The 25,666-nt window shown below is 37.2% G+C and overlaps 1 protein-coding gene across 6 annotated transcripts in view; it reads left to right on the top strand.

The window, feature by feature from the left end:
- Nucleotides 1-25,666, top strand: part of DICER1 (dicer 1, ribonuclease III) — a 71,468-nt gene that overhangs the window by 17,140 nt on the left and 28,662 nt on the right. For 4 of the 6 annotated variants that reach the window (XM_065549323.1, XM_065549324.1, XM_065549320.1 and 1 more), the window contains 10 exons: nucleotides 6,965-7,153; nucleotides 7,794-7,956; nucleotides 8,843-8,973; nucleotides 10,299-10,433; nucleotides 10,858-11,018; nucleotides 13,758-13,926; nucleotides 15,817-16,289; nucleotides 22,716-22,848; nucleotides 23,759-24,001; nucleotides 24,633-24,787. In XM_065549323.1, coding sequence (XP_065405395.1) covers nucleotides 7,010-7,153; nucleotides 7,794-7,956; nucleotides 8,843-8,973; nucleotides 10,299-10,433; nucleotides 10,858-11,018; nucleotides 13,758-13,926; nucleotides 15,817-16,289; nucleotides 22,716-22,848; nucleotides 23,759-24,001; nucleotides 24,633-24,787 — 1,907 coding nt within the window. In that variant the 5' untranslated portion in view covers nucleotides 6,965-7,009. Of the gene's footprint in view, nucleotides 1-5,964; nucleotides 6,107-6,964; nucleotides 7,154-7,793; nucleotides 7,957-8,842; nucleotides 8,974-10,298; nucleotides 10,434-10,857; nucleotides 11,019-13,757; nucleotides 13,927-15,816; nucleotides 16,290-22,715; nucleotides 22,849-23,758; nucleotides 24,002-24,632; nucleotides 24,788-25,666 lie in introns of all 6 variants that reach the window. The other 2 variants (XM_065549325.1, XM_065549322.1) reach the window with 1 other exon arrangement.

Below are 25,666 nucleotides of genomic sequence, written 5' to 3'. Positions count from 1 at the left end.
GTCTTATATGGGGTCAGTCTCTAAAACATTGTTATTGGGTGCATGACTGTATTTCTAAGTGCATAATATGTGGAAACTGTGAAACAACCTCATTAGTTTCATGAGGGTAAGTTATTTGACCAGAAATTTAAAATTTGTAGTTGAAAAACAGTCATGTGGAGTTATTTTGGCTCTGCGAAAGCAGTTAATGGTAGCCAGTTTATCTGTGAAACTAGAACCTTTACCTGCCAGCAGGGATTCAGATCTTTTCATTAAGGCCAAGTTTAAAAAATCTGTTTAAACATGCCAAGAAAGTAAAAATTGGCAACATGATAGGTTTTCCTGTTTTTATATTACAGATTACCTATTGGATTTTTTAGTCTTGGATTTGTTTTCCCTAAATAGAAAGGGCGTTACTGGGGCCAGTTATTGTCCACTAAATGAATGAAAATTAATTTAAACATTGTAACCTTATGGAAAATGTAATTGGAAGGGTTAAATTGTTGTTCTTTATGTCCTTGTACATCCTCTCTCCTGCACTCATCTCTCAGGGCTGGTCGGAGTGGGATAGATGTGTGTTTCCAAACCGAATAGAAATATATCTTGATTTTGTTCTGTATATTGTTTTGTGGACATTCATGAGTCTCTAATTCAGTTTGTCAAATATTTACTTAAATGTATATACAAAATATTGTAGCAGGAAATTTAAGAGGTGCAAAGAATAAGACTCATGTCTTGTTCTTATGGAGCTGTGCTCCAGTAAAAGAATAATGTGTATGTTGTGTATGTGTGTCTGTGAATAGATGTAAAAATCTGTGATAGAAATTATGAAAGGCAAATAGAAGCTGTTTGAGGTTTTAGTGTCACTCAGGTGGACATTGTTTTCATTCTAACAACCTGCAGTTTTGTTTACCATGTCCTGGATGTGGTTCTGTACAGTGGGTAATACAGGTAAGGGTAAGATATGCAACTCCTGTATCCAAGGAAATTCTAGTCTAATTGGTTATATTTTAGTGAGAAAAGAGTTAAGAGAAATTATCTAAATAAGAATTCATATAAAATTACAGAAGTACATTTTATGGATTAAGACTATACCCCAAGCCTCTGTAATGTAACTGCTAGGATCACTTGGATTGAGCACATAGGATTGAAATACAGGATTAAACACTTACAGTTGGTCAGTCAGGGAGGATGCATAATATGCTGTAGGCTTTCAGCCAACAGGGATTACTCTTCTGTTGTGGAAGTTGCTGGTGAATGGTGGTGAGGCAGCAGTAGGATAGCATTCTAAGCCCGGTCAACAATCTGAACGTAAGGTTACAGGTGGCAGAGGTCAGGCAGTCATGAGTAGGGGACGGCACTTTTCAGAGTGCATTTGGGACTAGATATCACAGAGAGTAGTGCTTTGCTTAATTTCGTTTTTAAATATCAACTTTTTAATGAATTCCCTTCCAATAGTTTGTATTATTTTCTTACACATGGTTTTTTGTGAAAACTGATAGAAACCTTACTCTTTTCAGATATTTTTGGTTGCAGATGTTATTTCTGTATTTCTTTATTGTTTGATATTTATTTTTACCATGTAAGGTATCTATTTTCTCTTTACTTAGAGTCTAAATAATGATAAATGTATACCTTTCATTTCTCTGATTTTTTTTCACTTTTATTCTCAGATTGATTCTTAGAAACCAGCTACCTATCATTTTTTCTAAACCCTGTGAAAGTTGTGGGGTGGGGTGGGGCATTTATGAGAAATGTTGTGTTTGCTAAGAAAAAAAAAATCTCTGTCTTTTGAAATGCCAGGAACAGAGCCTGGACACTGAGTGAATTTGCAGCTTCTCCTTTGCCAAGCTCTTTACCTGCTGGTTTGTAGAAATAGGATTGACATACTTGAGTGAAGTTGGTGTCTTGAGGTGAAACCAGGCATGAGGAACCTTGGAGGTCCAGGGCTTATTTTCCAGATAGAATTTGTTGGTCTTGGGCCAGCTTCCCTGCCCTGCCTGTTTTCTCCTTTGTGGTTTTATGAAAGCGAAGGAGGAAACAGGCAGGCCAGGGAAGCGCTCTCTACCTCCCTCGCTCTCTTGTGCAGAGGGAGAACTGTTCAGATTTTTCCTCAATTTGTTTCTGAAACAAGCAGCTTTGCAGTTTCAAAAATAATTTACTGATAGCAGAAAGTGAAAAAAATACTCCTAAGGACAAGTAAGGTGAAAATTTTCGAAGTCTTAGAAGCTTCTTGGTAGAGCTCATCCCTGGTTTCTTGGTGTCTAAAGACCCTTGACTTTTACCTTACAAACAAAGCTTTTGACCTTGCTTGGGATCTGGCTGCAGTACTTGTTCATTATCTCAATATTTGTGGCCTGATGGCTTTCTGCTTTGGTCCCTGACTTTTTCCCTTTCCCTTTTCCTTCCCTTTCCCTTCCCCTTTTCCTTCCCCTTCTCCATTCCCTTCCCCTTTTTCTTTCCCTTTCCCCTTTCCTTCCCCTTTTCCTTCCCCATCCACATTCCCTTCTGCTGCTTCTTTCCCTTTCCCCTTTCCTTCCCCCTTTCCTTCCCCATCCCCATTCTCTTCCCCTTTTTCTTTAGCTTTCTGCTTCCCCTTTTTCCTTCCCCTTCCCCATTTCCTTCCCCTTTTTCTTTTTCTTTTCCCTTTCCCTTCCCCTTCCCATTTTCCTTTTTCTTTCCCCTTTCCCTTCACCTTCTTCCACTTTCCTTTCCCCTTCCCCTTCCTCTTTCCCTTTTCTTTCCTTTTCTCCTTTCCCTTCCTTTCCCTTTTTCCTTCCTTCCTTCTTCTTTCCCTTCTTTCCTTTTTTTTCTTTCTGTTCATATCTGTTCTTTGCTTTCCTCTTCTCTTTTCTACCTATACCTTTTATAGGAAGTGATAATAGTGATTTAGAGAGTGTCATTTGGTTTGCTTTTATCCCAGAATATTCAACTCAAGCTAGCTTGGACAGTTAAGGAATTTGTTGGCTCAGTTAATTGGAAAGTCCCTTGTTAGGCTGGGCTTTGAGATTGGTTGATCCAGCAGTTTATTGATGTCATCAGTGACCCAGGTTCTTTATTTTTGCCGTCTGCAGTACTGGTTTCATCCTAAGGCTGGGTGTTTTCATGGGTCTGCGTAGTGTAATTGCAGCAGCAAATGGGGCTAATAATTTCATGAGTCATATTTAGAGGGAAAGAAAGACAACTGCTTCTCTTCAACTATCAAATGAAAGTTCTAAATTTTTTGCTGTTGGATGAGCATGAACCAATTCCTCTGGCCAAGAGTAAGTTGTGTGCCCATCAGCTTAGGTTTGGGTGACTGGCAGATGGCAGAAAATAAGAAACTAGAGACTAGGCAGCATAGTGAGACCCTGTCTCTACAAAAAATTAAAAAATTAGCCAGTTGTGGTGATGCACACCTGTGGTCCCAGCTACTTGTGAGGTTGAAGCTGCAGTGAACCATCGTTGCACCTCTGTACTCAGCCTGAGTGATGAGTGAGTCTCAGTCTTGGTGAAAAAAAAAAAAAGAAAAAAAGAAACTGGATCCTTGAAGACTTCAGTGAGCCACTGTTTGATTGAGACCAAGCAGAGTTGAGCATGGCTATTACCTGTAGAGGAAATGGAGTATTTCCTCTAATCACCTGTCCTTGTGCTTTTGAATACATAAAGGAATGAAGTATTTATTTATATTTGAGCAGAAAATGAAAAAGATTTATATTGGAAGAATAGGACAAAAATATGTACTGTACCCATTTTACCTCCTTGCTTTATCAGCTCTGTGTGTGTGTGTGCGCGCGTGTCTGTGTATCTACATGTAGATTCTTTTCTGTACCATTTGAGAATAAGTTACATGTATCATAGGTCTTTACCCCTAAGTACTTCAGTGTATGTTTCCTAACAATAAGGGTATTGTCTTACATAGCCACAGTGAGTTATATCAACTTCAGGGAATTTTAACATTGCTGTTACCTCATTTTAAAAATGGATTCAATAATGTCCTTTATGAATGAGATCACTATTTATGTTCTTTGCAACATTATTCATAATAGCCAAAATATTGAAACAATATAAGTGTCCATCCACAGATGAATGGGTAAAGAAATTGGAATATACAAACACACATGGAGGAATATTATTCAGCGCTAAAAAGAAGGAAATCCTGCCATCTGCAATAATGCAGATGAACCTGGAGGACATAATACTAAGGATAATAAGCCAGGCACAGAAAACCAGATACTGCATGATGTCACATGGGAATTGACAAAAGTAGAATTCTTACAGAGTAAAAGAGAAGAGGTAGAATATGGGGAAAATGGGTAGATGTTGGTGAAAGGGTACAGAGTTTCAGTTACATGGAATGAGTAAGTTCTAGAGATCCAGCATACAGCATGGGATCCATAGTGGATAACAGTGTATGGAATACTTGAATTTGCTGAGAGAATAGATCTGAATAATTCTCACTACACCAAAAAATTGTAGCTATGTGAAGAGATGGATATGTTAGTTAGCTTGACTATAGTTTACTGCATATATGTGTGTCAAAACATCACAACAGTATACCTCCAATATTTTCCGTTTTCCATTTCTGGCGTTTTTCTCCTTCAGATAGGATCCAGTCTAAGTTCAGGTATTACATGTAGTTGTCATGTTTCTTTATAGTCTCTTTGTCTTTTAGATTCAGAGGGTATGTGTGTGTTTTTTTATTACACGGGTATATTGCATACTGGTAGGAATTGGACTTCTAGTGTACACGTTACCCAAATAGTGAACATTGTACCCAATGGATAGTTTTTCAGCCGTGTGCCCCTTTATCACCTTCCTCCCTTTGGAGTTCCCGCTGTCTGTTATTTCCATCTTTATGTCCATGTGTATCCATATAGTCTTGTTAATCTGGAACATTTTCGTAGTTTTTCTTTGTATTTTATGGCATTGATGTTTTTGAAGAATACCCTCCCCAGCTTTAAAACATAAAACATTCCTAATTTATTTTTAGACTATTTTTCTACAGTTATTTATTGTTATTACTAATGTTATCTATATGAGAAGAAATGGTGACAGTTGTAGGGAGGAGGGAGTGCTGCCGGTTCCTGGACATACCTGGTTTCTGGAAGTAGGAGAAGATGTGTTGGGTATTTACATCACGGCCCTCTTTTCTCCTTTGTTTTATATTTTCATCCACCATCAGGACTTAGACTTGTTTCTTGGTACCTTTTACTGTGTCTTTAATAAGTCTAGGATTAGCATTTGGGTTGGGTGAAAGTGAAGGGTCAGGTTTAAAGTCCTAGACAGTATGCAGTCTGTAGTCATGAAGGAGAATTGTAGAGGTATCACGAGAGTGGATTCCAGGTGGGAAGGTCAGTGATGGGACCCGCAGGTCTTAGCCTTGGGCCTTCAGAGTGGCCTCTTGATCTCAGACATTTTTGTAAAATAGACTTCCATATAGGGTTCTTGGCAGTTGTATTAAGAAAAAAGTTTAACTGATGAGCCTGCAAGTCCTGAGTTCTTGCTGAATTTGGGAAAGTGGGTACTAGGCTTGGGTACTAGGGTGAAAGAAATGGCTCTTGGGGCTTTGATTCAGCAGAGATTTAGCAGATTATTTTTCATGAAGAACATAGTTCTCTTTGATCCAGGGAAATTATGGGTTAATATTATCTCATAAAGTACTCTGTGGTGCTTTGCTTGTTCCCTTCTGGAAAGATGATGAGCATGATTGTGCTGTTAGGCCCACAGATGTGCTGTCTTACTGGGCTCTCAGCTCCTGCAGTGGGGTGCCCCTGCACTGCTTACTTGAGATAATACTTTATGGTCGCTGAATGTTGAATTCTTGTCAACAGAACTAATTTCTCAAATTAGAATTCAGTATTGTGCTTCTGTATAAGAGACCCCACACTTGAGACTTCTTGTTGAAATAGTTGCAACAACTTAAGTTGTGTGTTCTACTTAACACGTCCGGAGATTCAAAAGTTTTGGTTGTTAAGTAACAAAGAACTGAATTCTCTCTTCCAGTTTCATAGAGTAATAGCAATGAACACTCCAAAGCAGTGCAAGAGAGGAAATTTCCTTCTGTGGGGCGAGGAATTCCTGCTGACAGTAAAGCCAGTGGTAGGCTTTCACACAGATATTTGAATCCCTGACCCTCTGTTTGAAGGTTAGGAATTTTAAAGATTCAGTTTTTATCATTTTACATAGTCAAATTTATCTGTGGGAAAAACTATATGAAATATAGAAAATGCTTAGATACCATGAAAAAAATTTTATTTCACAGAGTGGTGTCATTTGTTTTAATTTATCTAGGATATGTATAATTTTAAAGATATATATTTAAATAGTTGGTCAGTTGTTCATTTATAATAGGTTGTCAATTGAGAAAAAGGCCTTCTGTGTTCATGGGCTATTGATAAAGTGACAATTTAGCAGGTGTCTAAATCTTTCCTCGTGCAGGCACGTGCTAAGTGCCTTCCATACATTATCATTTTATCAATAACGTCATAGAATATACAAAAATGTTCAAAATATATTTATATATTTACATATTTTATATATGTACATGTATTTAACAAGGCATCATACTTTACATATTTTAAAGGTTTATAATGGACATTGTTCTATGTCAGGAAATATAGATATGTGTTATAATTTTAATGGATTCAAAGTATTCAATTACAGAGTCATACCATAATTTATGTAGCTTATTTTTTACTAGTAGATTTTAAAGTTATTTCTTATTTTTAAGTAATAATGCAACAACAAATATTCATGTCCATCTCTTTGTGCAGTTGCCTGATTCATTCTTTAAGACAAGTTTCTAGATGTAGAATCACTGGGTAAGGTACAGAATGCTTGACTCCTAAAATGATCCTCTTAGATCAAGAAAAAGTTAAAACAATTATAGGAAGAATTTGAATGACTCGTAGGAATGATATTCTGATGTTTCTCTTGTTTCTGTGCTTTCTTGTGTTTTTAACCCTGCATGGTTGTGTAATGGTATTCTTTTTCCCTTTTGTAGTAAGCTGTGCTAGAACAAAAATGCAATGAAAGAAACACTGGATGAATGAAAAGCCCTGCTTTGCAACCCCTCAGCATGGCAGGCCTGCAGCTCATGACCCCTGCTTCCTCACCAATGGGTCCTTTCTTTGGACTGCCATGGCAACAAGAAGCAATTCATGATAACATTTATACGCCAAGAAAATATCAGGTACTAATGCGAACACTAATACTGGAGCATTCTTCACTAAAATGGAATAAATTAGCATATAGTTGACACAACTTATATAAAACTCATTTACCCTTTCAAGCCTCCCACTTCTGATTAATTTTCTCATTCAAAATACTTTTATTCTTAATAGTCCTTTTCTTTTCTAACATCTGCTGGGTAATTGGATTTGATAGTTGTATTTGTGAAGTTTCTTTTTTCCCCCTCTGAAAACCTCACTGTTCTTTAATATTCACTTGGATGTGTCTGTCCTAGTGAGCTGGGTAGAAACCTAGATTAGTTTGCAAATGTCCAGCCATGAACTGGCAGAACCACGATTACTCTAAGTTTAGTTATTCATGTTATTCTAGAGAATTATTCTGTGTATACAAAAATAATGCTTAAAGAAAGGGTAAATGCCATTTCAACACATATTTACACAATACAGCATATATAGCAGCAGGCATTTTATTCCTCTTGAGTTATTCTTGTATAAAGATGTAGACTGTGGGGTTTTTTTCGTAAATTTATTGGAGGAAGATTTTAGAGAATAGTGAAATTTCCTGATTTAAAATAAAATCCAATTTTATAAATTTTGTACTTAGGTAAGAAGTGCATAACTTTTTTTTCACCATGTTTCTAGGTTGAACTGCTCGAAGCAGCTCTGGATCATAATACCATCGTCTGTTTAAACACTGGCTCAGGGAAGACATTTATTGCAGTACTACTCACTAAAGAGCTGTCCTATCAGATCAGGGGAGACTTCAACAGAAATGGAAAAAGGACGGTGTTCTTGGTCAACTCTGGTAATAAAAAATTATTTCATCAAGTTGTGCAGGGGAAATTGGATGGGATTTTATGTTTAAACAGATTTTCTTTGTGTTTCTTAAGTTAAATTATTGAAGAAAGTTTGACAGATAATGTACTCATTTAATCTCTTCTGGCAGAAATTGTTTTGTCCTATGTCTTTTTGGTGTTTCTCTTAAATGTTCTGGTTCTGTATTTCGTTTGAATGGATTGCTTTTGGAACATAAACGTTGGAACATATGTACATTAGAACATAATCTAAGTTGTTACATTTATTTTTGCTCTTGATGTTTTAGCTTCACCAAGTATGTCAAAAGGTGCTTAATTATGGATAGTTAACTTTTGTACTTACGATTTTGCTATGTCAGTTGTATTAATAGAAAGAAAGTTACATGCTGCTTAGAAATTAGATATTCAGTTAAGAGTTTAAAATACTAATTTTTATATGCTTGGATTATATATAAAAATAAAAAATATAAAATGTGAACCTAAGCTGGTAGGGTCCTAATATATTCATGTGACTGCTCTTTTTTTTAGATTGTCTCAGTATAACGATATGCTTTAAATACATGTTAGACTGTCTTGTTTCCATCTGGTTTTATTGAAGAAAACAGGAGGGTGGCTTAGAGGAAGTCAGCTGTGAAGAAGAAAGGTGGTATAGGGTTCTCTGAAGCAAGTGACAAAAAGTGAAGTGGCAAGTCTAGTAGGTGCCATTTTTTTGGAGGATAACCTTGGAACTGTGGTTTTAAAGAGGCTATTAAAAACATTGTTGGTTGGGTCTAATATAATAATAAGGATTTCTGTAGACTGTTAATCATTAGTAGTCCAGAGAGCCAAGTAGACAATATTTCTCGTATTTACATGGAGTGTTATATTTGTAATTAGCAAACCAGGTTGCTCAACAAGTGTCAGCTGTCAGAACTCATTCAGATCTCAAGGTTGGGGAATACTCAAACCTAGAAGTAAATGCATCTTGGACAAAAGAGAGATGGAACCAAGAGTTTACTAAGCACCAGGTAAGACTTGTAGAGAAATTTCACTTTATAAATCCCTACAAGTTCTTGACTTGGTTTGTAAGATTATCTGTAGCCTTGGTTGTCTAATTTAGATTTGAAAACTAATTTCCTGTACTTAATCAACCTAGAAACTAGTCCTGATGTACTCTATCTTACTTTAAGTCTTACCTTAAAACCGAATAAAGGCTGGGCACGGTGGCTGCCACCTGTAATCCCAGTACTTTGGGAGGCTGAGGTGGGCGGATCACCAGAGATGAGGAGTTCAAGACGAGCCTAAGCAATATGGTGAAACCCCGTCTCTACTAAAAATACAAAAATTAGCTGGGCGTGGTGGTGTGCACCTGTAGTCCCAGCTACTCAGGAGGCTGAGACAGGAGAATTGCTTGAACCTGGAAGGTGGAGTTTGCAGTGAGCTGAGATCACGCCATGCACTCCAGCCCAGGTGACAGCGAGACTCTGTCTCAAAACAAACAAACAAACAAAACTAATAAATTACTAATTTTTATTGCTCTTAACTTTGTAGAAAAGAAATAGCTTTCAGTATGATCTGCTTGCTTGAAAAACACAAATTCCTATGACCTATTTCCAACTTGCTGATAATGCGCTTTCAAAAAATTTACTCTTGAGTTAAATGTCTTGAAACTGGAGAAGTTTGTTGCTTGAGGTGTTTAGGGCTTTGACAGAAACTCCCTCTAACTGAATGTTTGCGTGTGGCCAGCGTGTGCTGGAGACTCCTCTAACTTACATGTTTCCATGTAGCCAGCATGTACTGGGGCTTTTGGTGTATTAGTCATTGGGGGATACACAGTGATTAAGAGGCACTTCCTCACTGAACTGAAACAGCCCAGCCTACTAGTGTGCTTCACATATTGGGATAAGTCCTCATTAATAAAGCACTTAAATATCCACATAATGATAGGCTACAAAAATAACATTTAGTCTGGGTTTTCTTGCAGAAAACCAAGTCAGTTCAGCAGAAAAAAAAATAAAAAGTGTGAATTGTTTTGTGATTTGCCTAAATTGACATATCTCATCAGTCATAATATGGCTGTGGGGATCTAAGAACCTGAAGTAAATTTGGATTTGTCATCAAGACATACTTTCCATTATCAAGATATTTTTTCTCTACTCTTTTCCCATGTTTTCCTGATTTCCTTCTTAGTACTGATATAAACAATTATATATATTTAGTATATTAGTTTTAATTTTGACTAATGAATTCCTTAATTCTCACCTATGATACAATGGCTCTATGATCTGATTTTATGTAAGTATATCCAGGCAGTGAATGCCATGTTTGTTTATTGATGTTGATTTTATTTTAGGTTCTTATTATGACTTGCTATGTCGCCTTGAATGTTTTGAAAAATGGTTACTTATCACTGTCAGACATTAACCTTTTGGTGTTTGATGAGTGTCATCTTGCAATCCTAGACCACCCCTATCGAGAAATTATGAAGGTAAGTTTTAGACCTAAGTCTTAGTAATTCTTTTTAAACTATTTAGTATAGGCAGTTTTTTTTTCTTTTTAGATTTCAAAAGCAATAATATTATCAATATTGGGAGTTTGGCTCCAGCGTATGAATGAATGAATATTAAATTAATGTTCATTTAAATCTAAAATAAACTTTAACATCATAATAGTAAATTCTATATGATTTTCATAGTGTATCTAATTGAGCCTTTTTGAAAAACAGATCTTTTAAACAAACTACAGTAATACTATGAGTAATTTTATGTTGTTCTTGGTATAGTGGCATTTCCACCAAACAAATTCTTTTTTAGTATTTGTGAGTGATTTTGATATGTTTTAATATGTGATGTCTCTCTTGTTGTGGCCTTGCAAAATGAAGTCTTTACTGTCAGTATCTTTCATTACATTAGCTCTGTGAAAATTGTCCAGCATGTCCTCGCATATTGGGACTAACTGCTTCCATTTTAAATGGGAAATGTGATCCAGAGGAATTGGAAGAAAAGATTCAGAAACTAGAGAAAATTCTTAAGAGTAATGCTGAAACTGCAACGGACCTGGTGGTCTTAGACAGGTATGCACTTCCAATTGACACGGCTTTAATGAGATTAGTTGAAAAAATATTAAGTCTTTGGTGTTTTTTGTAGTACCTTGCAGATAGTACCTATTTAAGTGAACAAATGGCAGTAAAAAGGAATGGGCAAGAGTAAGAATTCTCTATAAGTATTGTTACCTGTGAGTTCAAGAATCTAACCTTGTTTCCACAGAGTAGCAGACAGGCATTTCTGCCTTAAGAGATTATGCGTCAGCTCTTCTTATTTGCTGATGTTGCCAAGGACTGGGAACTTTGACAGTAAATTTATATTTTTTTCTGTCAATATGTGTGCTTTGTTGTTCTGTCCTAAATGTCTTACATGATGCTTTCAAAGAACATTAATTTATTTAGATAATTCAGCAGTATACTTTAAAACATTTGGAAATACCCCATTGTTTTCAAAATGGGTTGTGGATTACAGAGAAAGTTGCTGTTTGTTTTTCTAGGTTTGACTCTTTTTGAGGGTGTTTTACTATTTTGAGTTTCATTGAAAAGTGCGCGCGCGCGCGCACACACACACACACACACACACACACACACACACACACACAACCTTCATAACTGAAGTTGGTGGAACGGAGCCTTTACAAATTAGGAAAATGGCTTTTCAAATGTAACGAATTTGATTTATGTCAAAATGGCCTTCCGTTCTTACTAGATGTAGTCTTAAATAAGGCTAAAGATTACCTAGTGGTAGTTCTCAGGACAGTTACAATAAATAGAGAAGACTGATTTCTCAAGTTGTGGAGTTGAGTCAGATGTGGGTTTGAATACTAGCTCCGCTAATTGTAAGCTGTGTGACCTTGAGTGAGTCACTTATTTCCTTGAACTTGTAAAATGGCATTGACAGTGGTTTCATGGGATTCTTTGATGATCGATTCCATTAACATATAGAAAAATCTTGCAGTGTGCCTGGCATTTAGTAAGTATTTAAGGAAAGTTTTCTTTGGAGAGTGAGAAGGAAAAGTAACATTTGGAATCCTATCAAACTTAGGTATCCAAATGCCATATGAAATGCAAATCTTGTGACCTCTCGAACGGGCTGTGTCTGACTTCCTTGAGCCAACACTGATGGAGAAGTAGAAGGCTGTGCTTGTGCTTTTGTCTGCCTGAGTTAGAGTGCTTCACTTGTATTGCCTAAAGGTTTTCTGAGAAGTAGAAGTAGTAGAGCATTTAAGTAAGACTGATAAGCAATCTATTGATAAGCATTACCTAATTCTCCAAATAATGACTCTTTGGTTGAGTATAAATTCTGTTTTGGGTAAATAAGAACTATAGTATACATGTCTGTGCTAGATTTATTTTTCTTATTACAGTTATCATACGTGCTTTTAGGGCATTATGTGCCATTCTGGTTGTCATTTTTTATGAAAGACCCAAGGAATGATATTAGAAATGAATGAAAGTTGGGGGAGTTTTCCTTATGAGGATTTAAAAATACGTTAAAAGCGATATTTGCAAATACTAAAAATTTCACACAGATATGGAAATGGATAAATTGAATGATAAAACTCCCCATGATCTGTCTTGTCATTCTTCTTTCCGCCTCTGAGAAGTGATTGAGTTTCATGAGTATTTTGAACACCTGTGTTCCTCATTCTGGCAGATGCCTAAGGGGGCAAAAGATGGAAGTTTAAACCTAAAAAACAAAAGAAAGCAAACTGTAATAATAATGAAATCTGTTGGCAAATTTATTTGAATATCAGCCCCATGTAGTCATTCCTTGAGACCTAACAGGCAAACATAGTACAGATTGAGCATCCCTAATCTGAAAACGTGAAATTCAGAATGCTCCAAAATCTGAAACCTTTTGAGCGCTGGCGTGATGCCACAAGTGGAACATTTCATATCTGACCTTGTGATGAATTGAAGCCAAAATGCGGCCAAAACCTGTTTCATTCACAATATTATTTTAAAATAAGGTATAAAATTACCTTGAAGCTATAAGGTGTATATGAAACATAAATGAATTTCGTGTTTAGACTTGGGTCCCATCCTCAAGATACTTCATTATTTATATGCAGATATTCCAAAATCTGAAAAATATTGGAAATCCAAAACAGTTCAGGTCCCAAGCCTTTCAGATAAGGGCACTCAGCCTGTGCAGATAAATGTGAGTACCACTTTAGGAAGGCGTGTTGTGAGGCTGCCTTTTATACTGATTAGATATACAGACTGAAACTAGGAAGCTTCTTTTTGGAGTTAGGCATGTAAATGGAGCATAATGCTGTAGCAAGTTGTTTAGAAATGAAACAGAAGGTGTTCAGGGAGGCAGTAGGGTTTGGCTGAAAGGGCCCTCAGAGGAGGGCAGTCCTGAGTTTTGTTTAGACAGAATCATGTAATGTCTTTGAACCTTCATTTCCTCCATCATCCTCACTGTGTGTGGATTAAGTCAGAAGGTATGTAAATTCCCAGCATAATGCTTTGGAATGCAGTGGATGCTCATTTGTATTATTTTCTTTCCCCTCTTCTCCCCTTGCCTTTGAAAACATCTTTTAAACAATACTTGACTGGTTTATAAAATATATTATTTACTGTTGAGAAATACAGTAATATAGAAAAATAATAATTAAACACACCTAAAATCTCACCCCAGTGCCAACATTCTGGCTTTTTTTTTTTTTTTTTGTATCTATTCCCCTTTTCTTTGCTTTTTGAAAAATTAAAGTTGCATTCTCACTACTGCAGTATTGATACCTTTTGTTTCTTACGTTAAAGGTATACTTCTCAGCCATGTGAGATTGTGGTGGATTGTGGACCATTTACTGACAGAAGTGGGCTTTATGAAAGACTGCTGATGGAATTAGAAGAAGCACTTAATTTTATCAATGATTGTAATATATCTGTACATTCAAAAGAAAGAGATTCTACTTTAATTTCAAAACAGGTAAGCATATACTAAGTAGGTATAGTGATTGTATTTTGAAAGCTTTATTTTTAATATTGAAATGAAAATACGCCTCTAATGAGGCTCTTTTTTTACATTTTAGTTTAAGGTCTTAATCTTTTTATCTCCTTAGACATTTTTCATTGAACATACCATATTAGGTTGAGTTCATTGTTACCCAATGCACATTTGTATTAAGTGTAGACTTCCCCTATCTGAACTAGCATTCATGTCATGGTTATTTAAGTATAAGGAGTGAGTCCAATTTTTGTTTCTTTTTGGTCAGATGAGTTAGTTCCTGCTCAAACCCTTGAACTAAACAAATTCTTCCACAGTTTCCTAGTGTGTGTAACTATATTGTCTCTGAGTGGTAATGCGTTGAAAAGAGATGCCTTAGGACAGTGATCCTTCCATTGTGGGCCCCACATCCTCATCAGCAGCATCTGGGTGGGGTCCTCAGGACTGAATTTTACGGTTTGCAGAGTCTTCAGTTTGGAATTTCGACAAGCCCTGCAGTAATCTGATTCGTTAAAGCTTGAGAACCACTGCCCTAGAACTTTGCAACCATTTGTGAATGTTAACACTGTATTAAATATGGGTCTTAGTTTCTCTCCTAATGATTTTTTTTTCTGGAGCAGCAGTGCCCACATTTTTCTCAACCTTTGAATTCTTTCTTCCTTTCCTTTTCCCTTCCCTTTTCTTTCCTCTTTTCTTTCTTCCTTTCCTGTCTTTTTTTCCTCTCGCTCTCTTCCTCTCCTCTCCTCTCTTCTTTCTGTACCTCCCATCCCTCCCCCTCCTCCCCCACTCCTTCCCCTCCTCCCCGCCCTCCCCTCCCTGTCCCCCCTCCCCTCCCTGTCCCCCCCACTCCCCGTACTCTCCCTCCCCCTACTCTCCATCCCCCTACTCTCCCTCACCCTTCTCCTCCCTCCTCCTCCCCCTTCTCCCTCCTCTTCCTCCTCCTCCCTCTCTTCCTCTCCCCTCCTCCTCCCCCTTCCACTTCTCCCTCCCTGCTGTCCCTCTCCCTCTCTCCCTCTCTCTCTCTCCCTCTCCCTCTCCCTCTCCCTCGATTCCTCAGTTACACCCTGGCCGTGGATTAACTTTCAGCTCTCAGAGTTGTAAGACACAGCACTCTGGGAGGGTCCAGGATCAGAGTCTGAATTTAGCTGAGATGTTAACGTTGAGGAGCCCTGACCTTGTGATGGTATTTTCATTGAAATCGGGTAACAGGGGCTTTTGGAGAACTGTGACAGAGTGTGTGGAGGCTGCCCCAGTGCAGCTGTCCTATCTCCTCCTCCACTTCCAACTAATAAAGGCCTTTACTACTGTTAAGAAAGAAAGAGAGAGAGAAAGAAAGAAATTATAATAGAGACAGCTGTGCAGTGTTTTTACAATTTCACCGTGGCATCCAGAGGTGCTGACTGTAGATCGACCAAAATTCATCCGCAGTTTCTAGTCAGTATAGTGAAGAACATATAATACTGGGGGATATTGTACATAGATAAAGTTCAAGGAAAACTGTATTGCTCTTCCTTGATGCCTAAAGTTAAATTACTGTGCTACATATATGCAATTTGGCAGGAAGTAAATGACTCAGGTATAGTTCTAACTAATTACAGATCTAAAAATAGGCTTCATTAACCTCATACAATTGCATCTTTTAATTTGTGTTTGGTTATTTTATTGAAAAAAGGAGATGGTTCTAGGCATATACATATGAAATGAGCTCAAAAAGACTATTGGCCTCTCCCCCCACCTTCAAGGACTTAAGCTAAGGCTGAGTTACATTTAAGGAGTCATTTGAGAACAACTGAAATCCCAGTTAAACCCCATATGAAAATGCTACATTATTATTGTTTGGCATTAGGTTTTTTCTTTTCTTTTTTTTTGTAGATACTATCAGACTGTCGTGCCGTATTGGTAGTTCTGGGACCCTGGTGTGCAGATAAAGTGGCTGGAATGATGGTAAGAGAACTACAGAAATACATCAAACATGAGCAAGAGGAGCTGCACAGGAAATTTTTATTGTTTACAGACACTTTCCTAAGGAAAATACATGCACTATGTGAAGAGCACTTCTCACCTGCCTCACTTGACCTGAAATTTGTAACTCCTAAAGTAATCAAACTGCTCGAAATTTTACGCAAATATAAACCATATGAGCGACAGCAGTTTGAAAGTGTTGAGTGGTATAATAATAGGAATCAGGATAATTATGTGTCATGGAGTGATTCTGAGGATGATGATGAGGATGAAGAAATTGAAGAAAAAGAGAAGCCAGAGACAAATTTTCCTTCTCCTTTTACCAATATTTTATGTGGAATTATTTTTGTGGAAAGAAGATACACAGCAGTTGTCTTAAACAGGTAAATCTCTAAGTTGACTCCTTTCACATGAGAACAGGGAGGCGTCCTGTGTTGTGATGTGATGCGCTGCAGCAGCTGTGAGAGCTAGCATGAGGGTTATGTAAGTGTCCTTGACTTGGCGCCATCATTGCTGATATGTCATGCTGTCCTGGGATTGACGGAGAGGATGTTTTCCCAGAAGGCTGCTTTTCACATGGCTGATACTTTTTTTTCTTAAAGGATGCTAATCCATTCTAATCTACCTAAAATAGAGGACAATTATGGTCTTTAAAAAAATCTGTGTGCATTTAAGTAAAGCATTGTTTTATATTCAGTTTTAGATTCAATTTAGGTATTTATTAATCCTTAACTGTGTGTTAGACATTGTGTTAAGCATTTCACACCAAGTGTTCCCCTCAGGTAGTCTTAGGATAAATTTTATCTGGGTATTGTGACTAATTTTTTAATGTTGATTTTTTTTCTCTTAAAAATATTGATTCAACTTTTCAAGGCCAGGTTGGGCATGATGGGTTGTGCCTGTAATTCCAGCACTTTGTGAGCCTGAGGCAGGTAGATTGTTTGAGTTCACAAGGGGCAACACGGCGAAACCCTGTCTCTAGAAAAATTACAAAAATTAGCCGGTGGTGGTGTATGCCTGTAGTCCCAGCTACTTGGGAGGCTGTGGTGGGAGGATGGGTTGAGTCTGGGAAGCAGAGGTTGCAGTGAGCTGAGATGGCACCACAGCACTCCAGCCTGGGCAACAGAGCCAGACCTTGTCTCAAAAAATAAAGTTTTCAAGGCCACAGTGAAGAAAGTTTAGAACAATTGAATTTATTTTGCGTTGGTTCATAGACTGCATATTAAAATTTTGTGAATCAAAAGAGAATAAGAATGTTAGGGAAAGTTCTAAGATTATTAGCAAAGGTGATAATGAATCCAAATTTTAGGCTGTGGATTCCTGCTCTTTCTCCCTTCTTCAATGAAAGATTTTTTTCTAATTTGGAACCAGCCAGGGAGCTGTACTTCAGATTTCTGTCAGATGGTCACTTAATGTATGGTCTTTTTGGTTTGTGGATACTCTTTTTTTTTTTCCTGCCAAAAAACGTCCTTATTTTGTACTTAAATCAATTTACTTTTCTATGAGGTCCATTAATTGGCCACAGTTGATCCCTAACTTTTCTGCAAGTAGTGATCTCGTAGGAAAAACTAAGCTTTGTTTCCTAAAGTAATTTGGGATTTTTTTTCTTTTTCTTTTTCTTCGCGCGCGTGTGTGTGTGTGTATATGTGCGCGCGCACGCGCTTGTGCTTGCGCTTAACTGCTTCTGAATGTTTAGGGGTTTTAAAAACTTTTTTGAATAACGAGAAATTGGACTCAAGGGTAGTCATCTGGCAGTTTTTAGTCTGGTAATTTTCATAGTCATTGAGCCTGATCCTTCTGATGAATACAAAGGAAAATAACTTTAGGGACCAAATTACATTTAAATCAGAAGTTGTAGTTGGAAGGGGACCTCACTGACTATATAATCCAACCCACTTATTTTTGTGAAAATGAGAAAGAGCCTCAGGAGAGAGAGAGAGATTTGCTATAAGTTAAATTGCTAGTCAATGGCAGAGACAATTCTAGAATCCTAATATCCTGACTCCTAGTGTCCAGTTCTTTCTATCATAGTAATGCCCCTGGGCGTCACAGAACACTAGAAACCGGTGCTTTACAAGAGGAAGATTGCCAGGAGACGGACCTGGGAGAGCGTGACTAAGGAGGGATTATTTCTTAGAGCAGGGTAAAGCATTTTGGGAGTCAAAAAAGTTTAATGCTGGCGCAGTTCTAAGCCTAGTTATGGACATACTCCCCGTCTCCATTTAGGATTGTATAAGGATTAAATAAATTTTCTGGGGCTTGGAGAGAAGAAATGGGGGTGTATTTTCCACCTTCCCCCTGTTTTCTACATGTATTTTTATGTAAAGATGTGCCAGTTTTTATTGAAGGAATATTAGCCTGAAAAGGTTTATCCAGAATCAGTCAAGTTACTTCCTATTGACTTTAAGGATCAGATTAATTGTGATCAACTTTCATAAAATGTGACTGGAATTTAGTGCTGTATGATGAATCAAGAGTGGTCTGAGGGTTGACTTTATGAGCAGCTAATTAAATATACAATAGACGTCTTGTTCCAGTAAGCTTTTTAATAAGCTTAGAAAAACTTCCTGAAATCCAGATTCTTTCCTTCCATCAGTTTAATGGGAGGAAAAACCCTTCTTTAGTGAATAGTTTCATGGGCATATAAGCTATTATAATGTACATGCAGTTTTCTGCTCTCCTAATTAAAAAAATAAATCACAGCCACTTCTATGTGTAGTGTAGGTATGTGCACAGTCTTATGTTTATGGGTTTCTTTGTACCTTATATTTACATAGGGGTTTGTAAGTTACTTTTATATATATTTAAGACGTATTCACAACACTCCATGGGGGAGGAAAGTAGATGTTCTTTCCATATTACAGATGAAGAAAACAAGCATCAGTGTGTGACCTTCCCCAAATTACACACATATCAAGTGGCAGAAAATGGCTTCCAGTCTCAAGTCTAGTATTCTTTTCACCGTGGAATATACTAGTATTGTGTGATATTGGCATTGGACAAACGTGGGTTCACATCCTGTCTCTACCCCCCTCCCTTTTTTCCTAATAACTTTATTTTGGAAGAATTTTAGATTTACAGAAAAGTTGGGAAAATGATACAGAGAGTTCTCATATGCCCCTCACTTAGTTTCCCCCATTGATGTTATCTCCTGTCACTGTCACAACTAAGAAAACTTAACATTGACCCATTACTATTAACTCCAGACTTTATTTGGATTTTGACAGTTTTTCTACTAATGTCCTCTTTTTTAAAAAAATTATTTTTATTTTTTTCTAACCACTAGACAGTATGGAATAATGTCTTCTTTAATCCAAGGTGTCATATCATATTTACTTGTCAGTATCTGCCCAGTTTCCTCTGGTCTGTCACAGTTTTCACAGTTTCTGTCTTGTTTTTGATGACCTCGACAGTCTTCAGGAGTACTGGTCAGGTGTTCGGTGAATGCCCCTCCATTTGGGTTTTTCTTATGTTCTTGAAGTTGGACTGGGGTGATCGGAGATGGAAGAATACCATGGAGGTGACCTGCCCTTCTAGTCACTTTATATCAGGGGCTGTCATGGTATCAACCATGAAACATCACTCATCAATGGATTGTGACAGTGTTTGTCTGCTTTCTCTACTGTAAAGTTACACTTTTTCCCTTTTCTTACTCTATTTGGAAGGAAGTCTCCAAGTCTAGCCCATCCTGGTATGGAGGGATTAATCTCCACTTGCTGGAGAGGGGTGTATCTATATATATTTAATGGAATTCTTCTGTAAGGAAAACTTGTCTAGTTTATCCTATTTATGTAACTGTCTACTTATATTTATTAATTGAATCATATATTTCAATTGGTGGTTTCATGTTTATTTTATAATTTGGGCCATAATCCAATACTATGTTATTTATTTGTTACTCAAATTGTTCCAACGGTGGCCACTGGGAGCTCTTTGAGGATAGCTCCCATGTTCCTTTGACATACCTTCATCCTTTGGTTTTTGAGCACTTTCTTTGTGATACCACGGGGTGCTCTGGGCTCTTGTATTTCTCCCTGCCTGGCCCTAGAATCAGCCATTTTGCCAAGGAGACTCGGTTTCTTTTCTACCCACTTTTTGGATGTATATTTTGTGAAAGTTATTTAACTTTTAAGTCTCAGTATGTTCATTCGTAAAATGGAAATAATACCTCCCTCTTTTACTGGCTTGTTTGTAAGAGACTTTGTATTAAAAATGGCAGTTTTATCACCTGGCACACAGTAGGTGCTAATTCTTCAGCTGCTTATGCATGCATATAGGGGGTGCAGTATCAGTATGCTATTATGTAACTGTCAGTGATCTTTTTTTAGTGAGATCATAGAGGAATTATATTTGGTTTTCTCACATTGACAAGAAAGTATAAGGTGTAAGGGACACTGTTAAAGGAATTGTTGATAATGTATTTCAAGAACCTGGCAGAAATTTCAAATGATGGGTTTATATCTTTGAATTTCTTTTCCTCCTATGGTTGTCAGCATTAGTTAGCATGTTTATTCAGATCACAATTTTCTGTAATACATCTGCTAGTTTTCTGAAACTACCATACATATTTCCTATTTTTGGTTATGTTATTTTCAGTCTAATTGGGGAGGCAATGTACATATACACACAAAGTGTAGGCTATGGACTGGTGCCAGACTTTACCTCTGTCATGAGTTAAGTACAGATTGAGAAGAAGCATTTATAAACTCTTAGAGCAGTTTGACAGTAATTTTATACCTGCTGAATACAATAAAATTGATGCTTGAATTTTAATGCTTTTTAAGTTTCATTTTCTTAGTCGTTCACTTTTATGAAATTCTACAAAACTGTTTGTCTCTGATGGATTGGAAATTTAAGAAGACAACCTGGTTCTCTGCTGCAGATCATTTCAGAAACACTGTGCATTAGGGAAGAGTATACTTGATCAAACAGCTTGCTGGTGAACAGCTTGTATAAACTCAGTGTAAAAACCAAAAGAAACAAATAATACTTTGTCTTATGTTTTCTGTGGTGTTGCGAGCTCTTTAAGCAGTTTGCAGTGTCCACTGTCCTCTGGGAGTTCACATGTGACTGCCTGGCTTTGTTTTCCCTGAAGCCTGTAACTTTGTCATGGGTACTGGTTACGCATGGCCGAGATTCACCAAGTAGAGAAATATATTTTTCTCTCTAAGCATTATTAGCATAGGTATATCCCATGTAATTATTGCTTACAAGAGATTTTATTTACTGTGCTTGTTGTCTCTTCTGTTCTCTGTGGTTTTGATGTGGGTTTCATTAAGGAAAAATGAATTGACTGTTGTTGCCTCTATTTCTTAGCTAATTGAAGTCTGCCAAATGGATAATTTATAATTTTGGCAAAGTAAAATACATTCTTTGCCTAATTAACAGTAACTTAAAATACATTCTAAATCTCCATTATATTCAAATTGATGCTTATTTATATAAAACTTGAAAGTATGTATTATTTCTAAGGTGATTTATTTTGTATTGTAGACTTTTGGGCATGCTATTTGTTTGCATGTAACACTGCTTTCTGTTACATCTTAAGTTTATTAAAATAATTGAACACACCTTGGAACATAATAAGGGAGCCTCTGATTCTGAGTATTTAAGTACTTGAACTGTAGAACTTGAACTACAAGCTGTAGTTTGTAGACTTCCAAACTAACCTAGACACGCAAGTGTTGTGCTTATTGGGATCAAGAGAGATTCTGGATGGCCACTTCCAGCTCTTTAATATTAGTCTGTTTCATGTATTTTTTTTAAAGAATGATTCAACTTAAAAATGCAATTTTCTATTTGGAATTTATACTATGTAGTATGACTTCAGAGAAACCATGTGGAATCGCTTATATCAGGTGTGGAACCATTTATCCCGTGTGCTGAGTTTTTGAATGTGGATATTTCCAAAATAGCTGTAATGGCAGCACTAACTGTTAACCTTCTGCACCCGTGTAATGTGATCCCGTCCTGTAGCTCTTTGCCATTTCTTAGCTAGAAGGCCAGCTTTCAGTCACAGGCACTCTGGGTTAATACAGAGGAGCAGGCAGGAAGAGAGAGCTCAGGAATCTCCTCTTTCATGACAGGGAAGGGTGGGGGATGCCTTGCCATTTCTGTGCCCCATCCTATGCTGTGCAGAATTTTGCTCAGTGGCCTGGGGACCACAAAGCATCAGGAATTGAGAGGATACAACATTTCTTTCCCATGGGCTCTTCTTCTAATGATATCAGGTGGTAGGATAAGAGGAAAAGAAATTGCAGCTGGAACTCTTTTGTTACATTTGTGGGGGGTGAAGGTTTCCTTTGGTGTTGGGCTCACTGGTCCTTTCTGTATAAGCACAGCAGGGCCTGTTGCTGAAGCTGTGCATGGTCTAGAGAAGGGTGTTGAGTTGGGAGAGGAGCGAGTGGAACTGGTAGAGGGATGAGTCGAGCTTTTTTCATTGGACGTCCTGTTCCGAGGCCAAGATCTGTGAGGATGCATGTTTCTCTCTGACTAGCTCAGTCTCATCCTGGGCCACATTTCTATTAAGTCACCATTGCCAAATCAGCTGTTGGAGGTAATGTGACCATTTCATTTGTCAGTACAAACCAATCTTGTATTTGGCATTATAAGTACTTGGTCAACAGATCTATGTGGTGAAGAGTGACAGTGATTTCTGTTTAAGCAAGTTGGGGAAAAAAGGACCAAGACCGTTTTGTTAGGTATGTTGACAAAAAATACATGTACTTCCATTTTAAAGGAGACTTTAAAAACAAAAGTTTATTTTCTCTCAGCAACGTTTAACTTCCAAATGTGTGTACTTTTTTTAGATTGATAAAGGAAGCTGGCAAACAAGATCCTGAGCTGGCTTATATCAGTAGCAATTTTATAACTGGACATGGCATTGGGAAGAATCAGCCTCGCAACAAGCAGATGGAAGCAGAATTCAGAAAACAGGAAGAGGTAACTTAAAATAAGTGTACAATAACAGTTTTCAGGACATATACAGACACAGTGCCCATAGGGTCTCCCTTTTTTCAGAGTTCCCCAGAATTATTATTATTTTTTGTATTAGGGAATACTTCTTCATATATTAGAGCAGCTGTCCACATGAGGTAGCTGTATAGTGATTTATGTGCTCAGAATTAGAATAGCTATCTGGCAAACCAAATTTGTGTCTTAATTGCCATCACCCAACTTATTTTCTGTGATTGGATTGATGTCACACAACTGCATTTCATGGAAAGACAAAGCATGTATGACTTTAACTCTTGTACATTCCATATGACTATGAATTAACAAACTGAAATCTTTTCCTAGAAAGTGTTTTCTTTTTTTCATTTAAAGGCCTATTTTGTTTGAATTCTTAAAAAAAACAGCGCTATATTTTGTAGATTTTAGCTTAAATGTTGTTGTGCTTTTTAAGGTCTTAATACAGGAAACAGCATTGTAAAGATGCTAAAACCTAATACCATGTTCTGGCTTGTACACAAAAACCTGTTTAAAGTTTATTATTTAACTTAAAATTAGCAGAATAATTCCTGTTGAAGGCCTTTTCTACATTGTAGCTGTTTGATAATCTCCAAGTTTGGAGAGTCCAGGAGCCAGTCTAATAGATCTAACTGTCTGAAAACTAGCTTATATTACCATTTAATTTATCCTGAATTCGTTAAATCAGCTTCTTTGTCCAGGTTTCCATGCATCCTGAGTTTTCAGTGATACTGTCATCTTCTTTAGCCTGGCCTTAAGGATTTAGAAGGCCCAAGAGCATGTGTGTCAGAAATAACAGTTGTCATTTACTTTTAGTATGTTTTTTTTTTTTGTTTTGGAAATTTTCTTAGAAGTGCTTTTCTTGGTGGATTTTTTTTTTCAGGTACTTAGGAAATTTCGAGCACATGAGACCAACCTGCTTATTGCAACAAGTATTGTAGAAGAGGGTGTTGATATACCAAAATGCAACTTGGTGGTTCGTTTTGATTTGCCCACAGAATATCGATCCTATGTTCAATCTAAAGGAAGAGCAAGGGCACCCATCTCTAATTATATAATGTTAGCAGATACAGACAAAATGAAAAGTTTTGAAGAAGACCTTAAAACCTACAAAGCTATTGAAAAGGTAAGATCAACAGATTAATATATGCTGGCAGATTGGGAAAAAAAATTAATATGGTTTATTTGTTATTCTTTGTATCCATAGAAACAGATAATGAGTTTTATCTACAGGCAATAATCTCAAAAGAGATGTACCCTGTGTACATTGTAAGGAAGTTGAGAATGATTACAAAGACCCAGCAGTGTTATACAAAGTGTTTGAAAGGGCACAATAAGATAACAGTGAAAATGGTCATCACATACGTTATTGGGGATGAATGTCTGGGAAATTGCATTGTAAATATGGACAGTAACTGTTGACTGCTTACGTTATTGAGTGATTGGAAAATGATGACATGGTAGTTACATTCAGAAAGACTGACAGTCATGTGTACGTGTGTGTGTGTGTGTGTGTGTGTGTGTATGTAGGCACGGTACAGTATAGACTTTGTACCATATGGGGAGGGTCTCCATATTATTGGAACTGGGAGGCATTTATTGGAAGAAGGTGTCTGCAGCAGGTGACTTTGGAGTATTGAAGTATGTTTAGGAGAGAGAGATATTTTCAAGAGAGTTTTTTCTGTAGGTACAGAGGCAGACAGCATGCGGCAAAGAAGATGTGTTTTCATCATAAGTTCTGTTTTTCAAATGTTCAGATCTTGAGAAACAAGTGTTCCAAGTCGGTTGATACTGGTGAGACTGACATTGATCCTGTCGTGGATGATGATGACGTTTTCCCACCATATGTGTTGAGGCCTGACGATGGTGGTCCACGAGTCACAATCAACACGGCCATTGGACACATCAATAGGTATGGCATCATATCATTTGTGTGGAAAACCTGGGAATATTGCACAGTTTAAGTCTAAACCTGTACATTTTGTATTGTTTATATTTTGCGGTTACCAGTCTTCTCTTAGACGGGCCATATTTTCGATAAAGAAAAGTTACTTTTTTCATTTTTTTTAATCAAAAGGCAAAAACAGTATTGTGCAGCAATAAAAGTTCAGTATTCCTTGGCAAGGCTAACATGATGAAGGCATTTTAAATTAGGTTTAATTTAATTTTATAATTCTCACCAATTTTTTTCTAAATCCTGAAATTTTTTGTTTCGTGCCATAACCATTGGGTAATGTTGAATTTTCCCCTAGCAATAAAGTAACATTGTATTTTTGGGTACATTGTAATTTACTTTGTCCAGAACTGATAAAATTTCTAGGAGCCAAGAAGAGCAGATTCTTTGCTGGATTATATATCAGGATAATTTCTATTCAGAGACGAAATAAAAGAGCAAGTATAAGATTTTCTTTGTAACCTTTTATTTTGAAACAATTTCAAACTTTAAAGTGTGCAAGAATACTAGAATTCGCATATGCCCTTCACCTAGACACCAAGAGAGACTCATTCAGTTTCATGAGAATGTTCTTTGTAGCCAAAGAATCCACCTTAGTGTCAGGAGTTGTCCTCATGCCCTGTTGTCACATCTTCCTAAATCTCCTTCAATCTAGAACCGTTCTTTAGTTTCTCCTTGACTTTAATGACCTTGAAACTTTGGAAGATGATAGGCCGTCATTTTGTAGTCTGACTCTCAGTCTGGGTTTGTCTGATATTTTCTCATGATGAGACCCAGGTTACACGTTTTTGGGCAGCACGTCACTGAAATGATGGTGTCTTCTCCTCATCCCAGTTT

This window comes from Macaca fascicularis, chromosome 7, assembly GCF_037993035.2.
Source record: "Macaca fascicularis isolate 582-1 chromosome 7, T2T-MFA8v1.1".
Lineage (NCBI taxonomy): Eukaryota > Metazoa > Chordata > Mammalia > Primates > Cercopithecidae > Macaca > Macaca fascicularis.
Note: the sequence above shows the minus strand (reverse complement) of the source record. Positions and strands in the feature narration are given on the sequence as shown.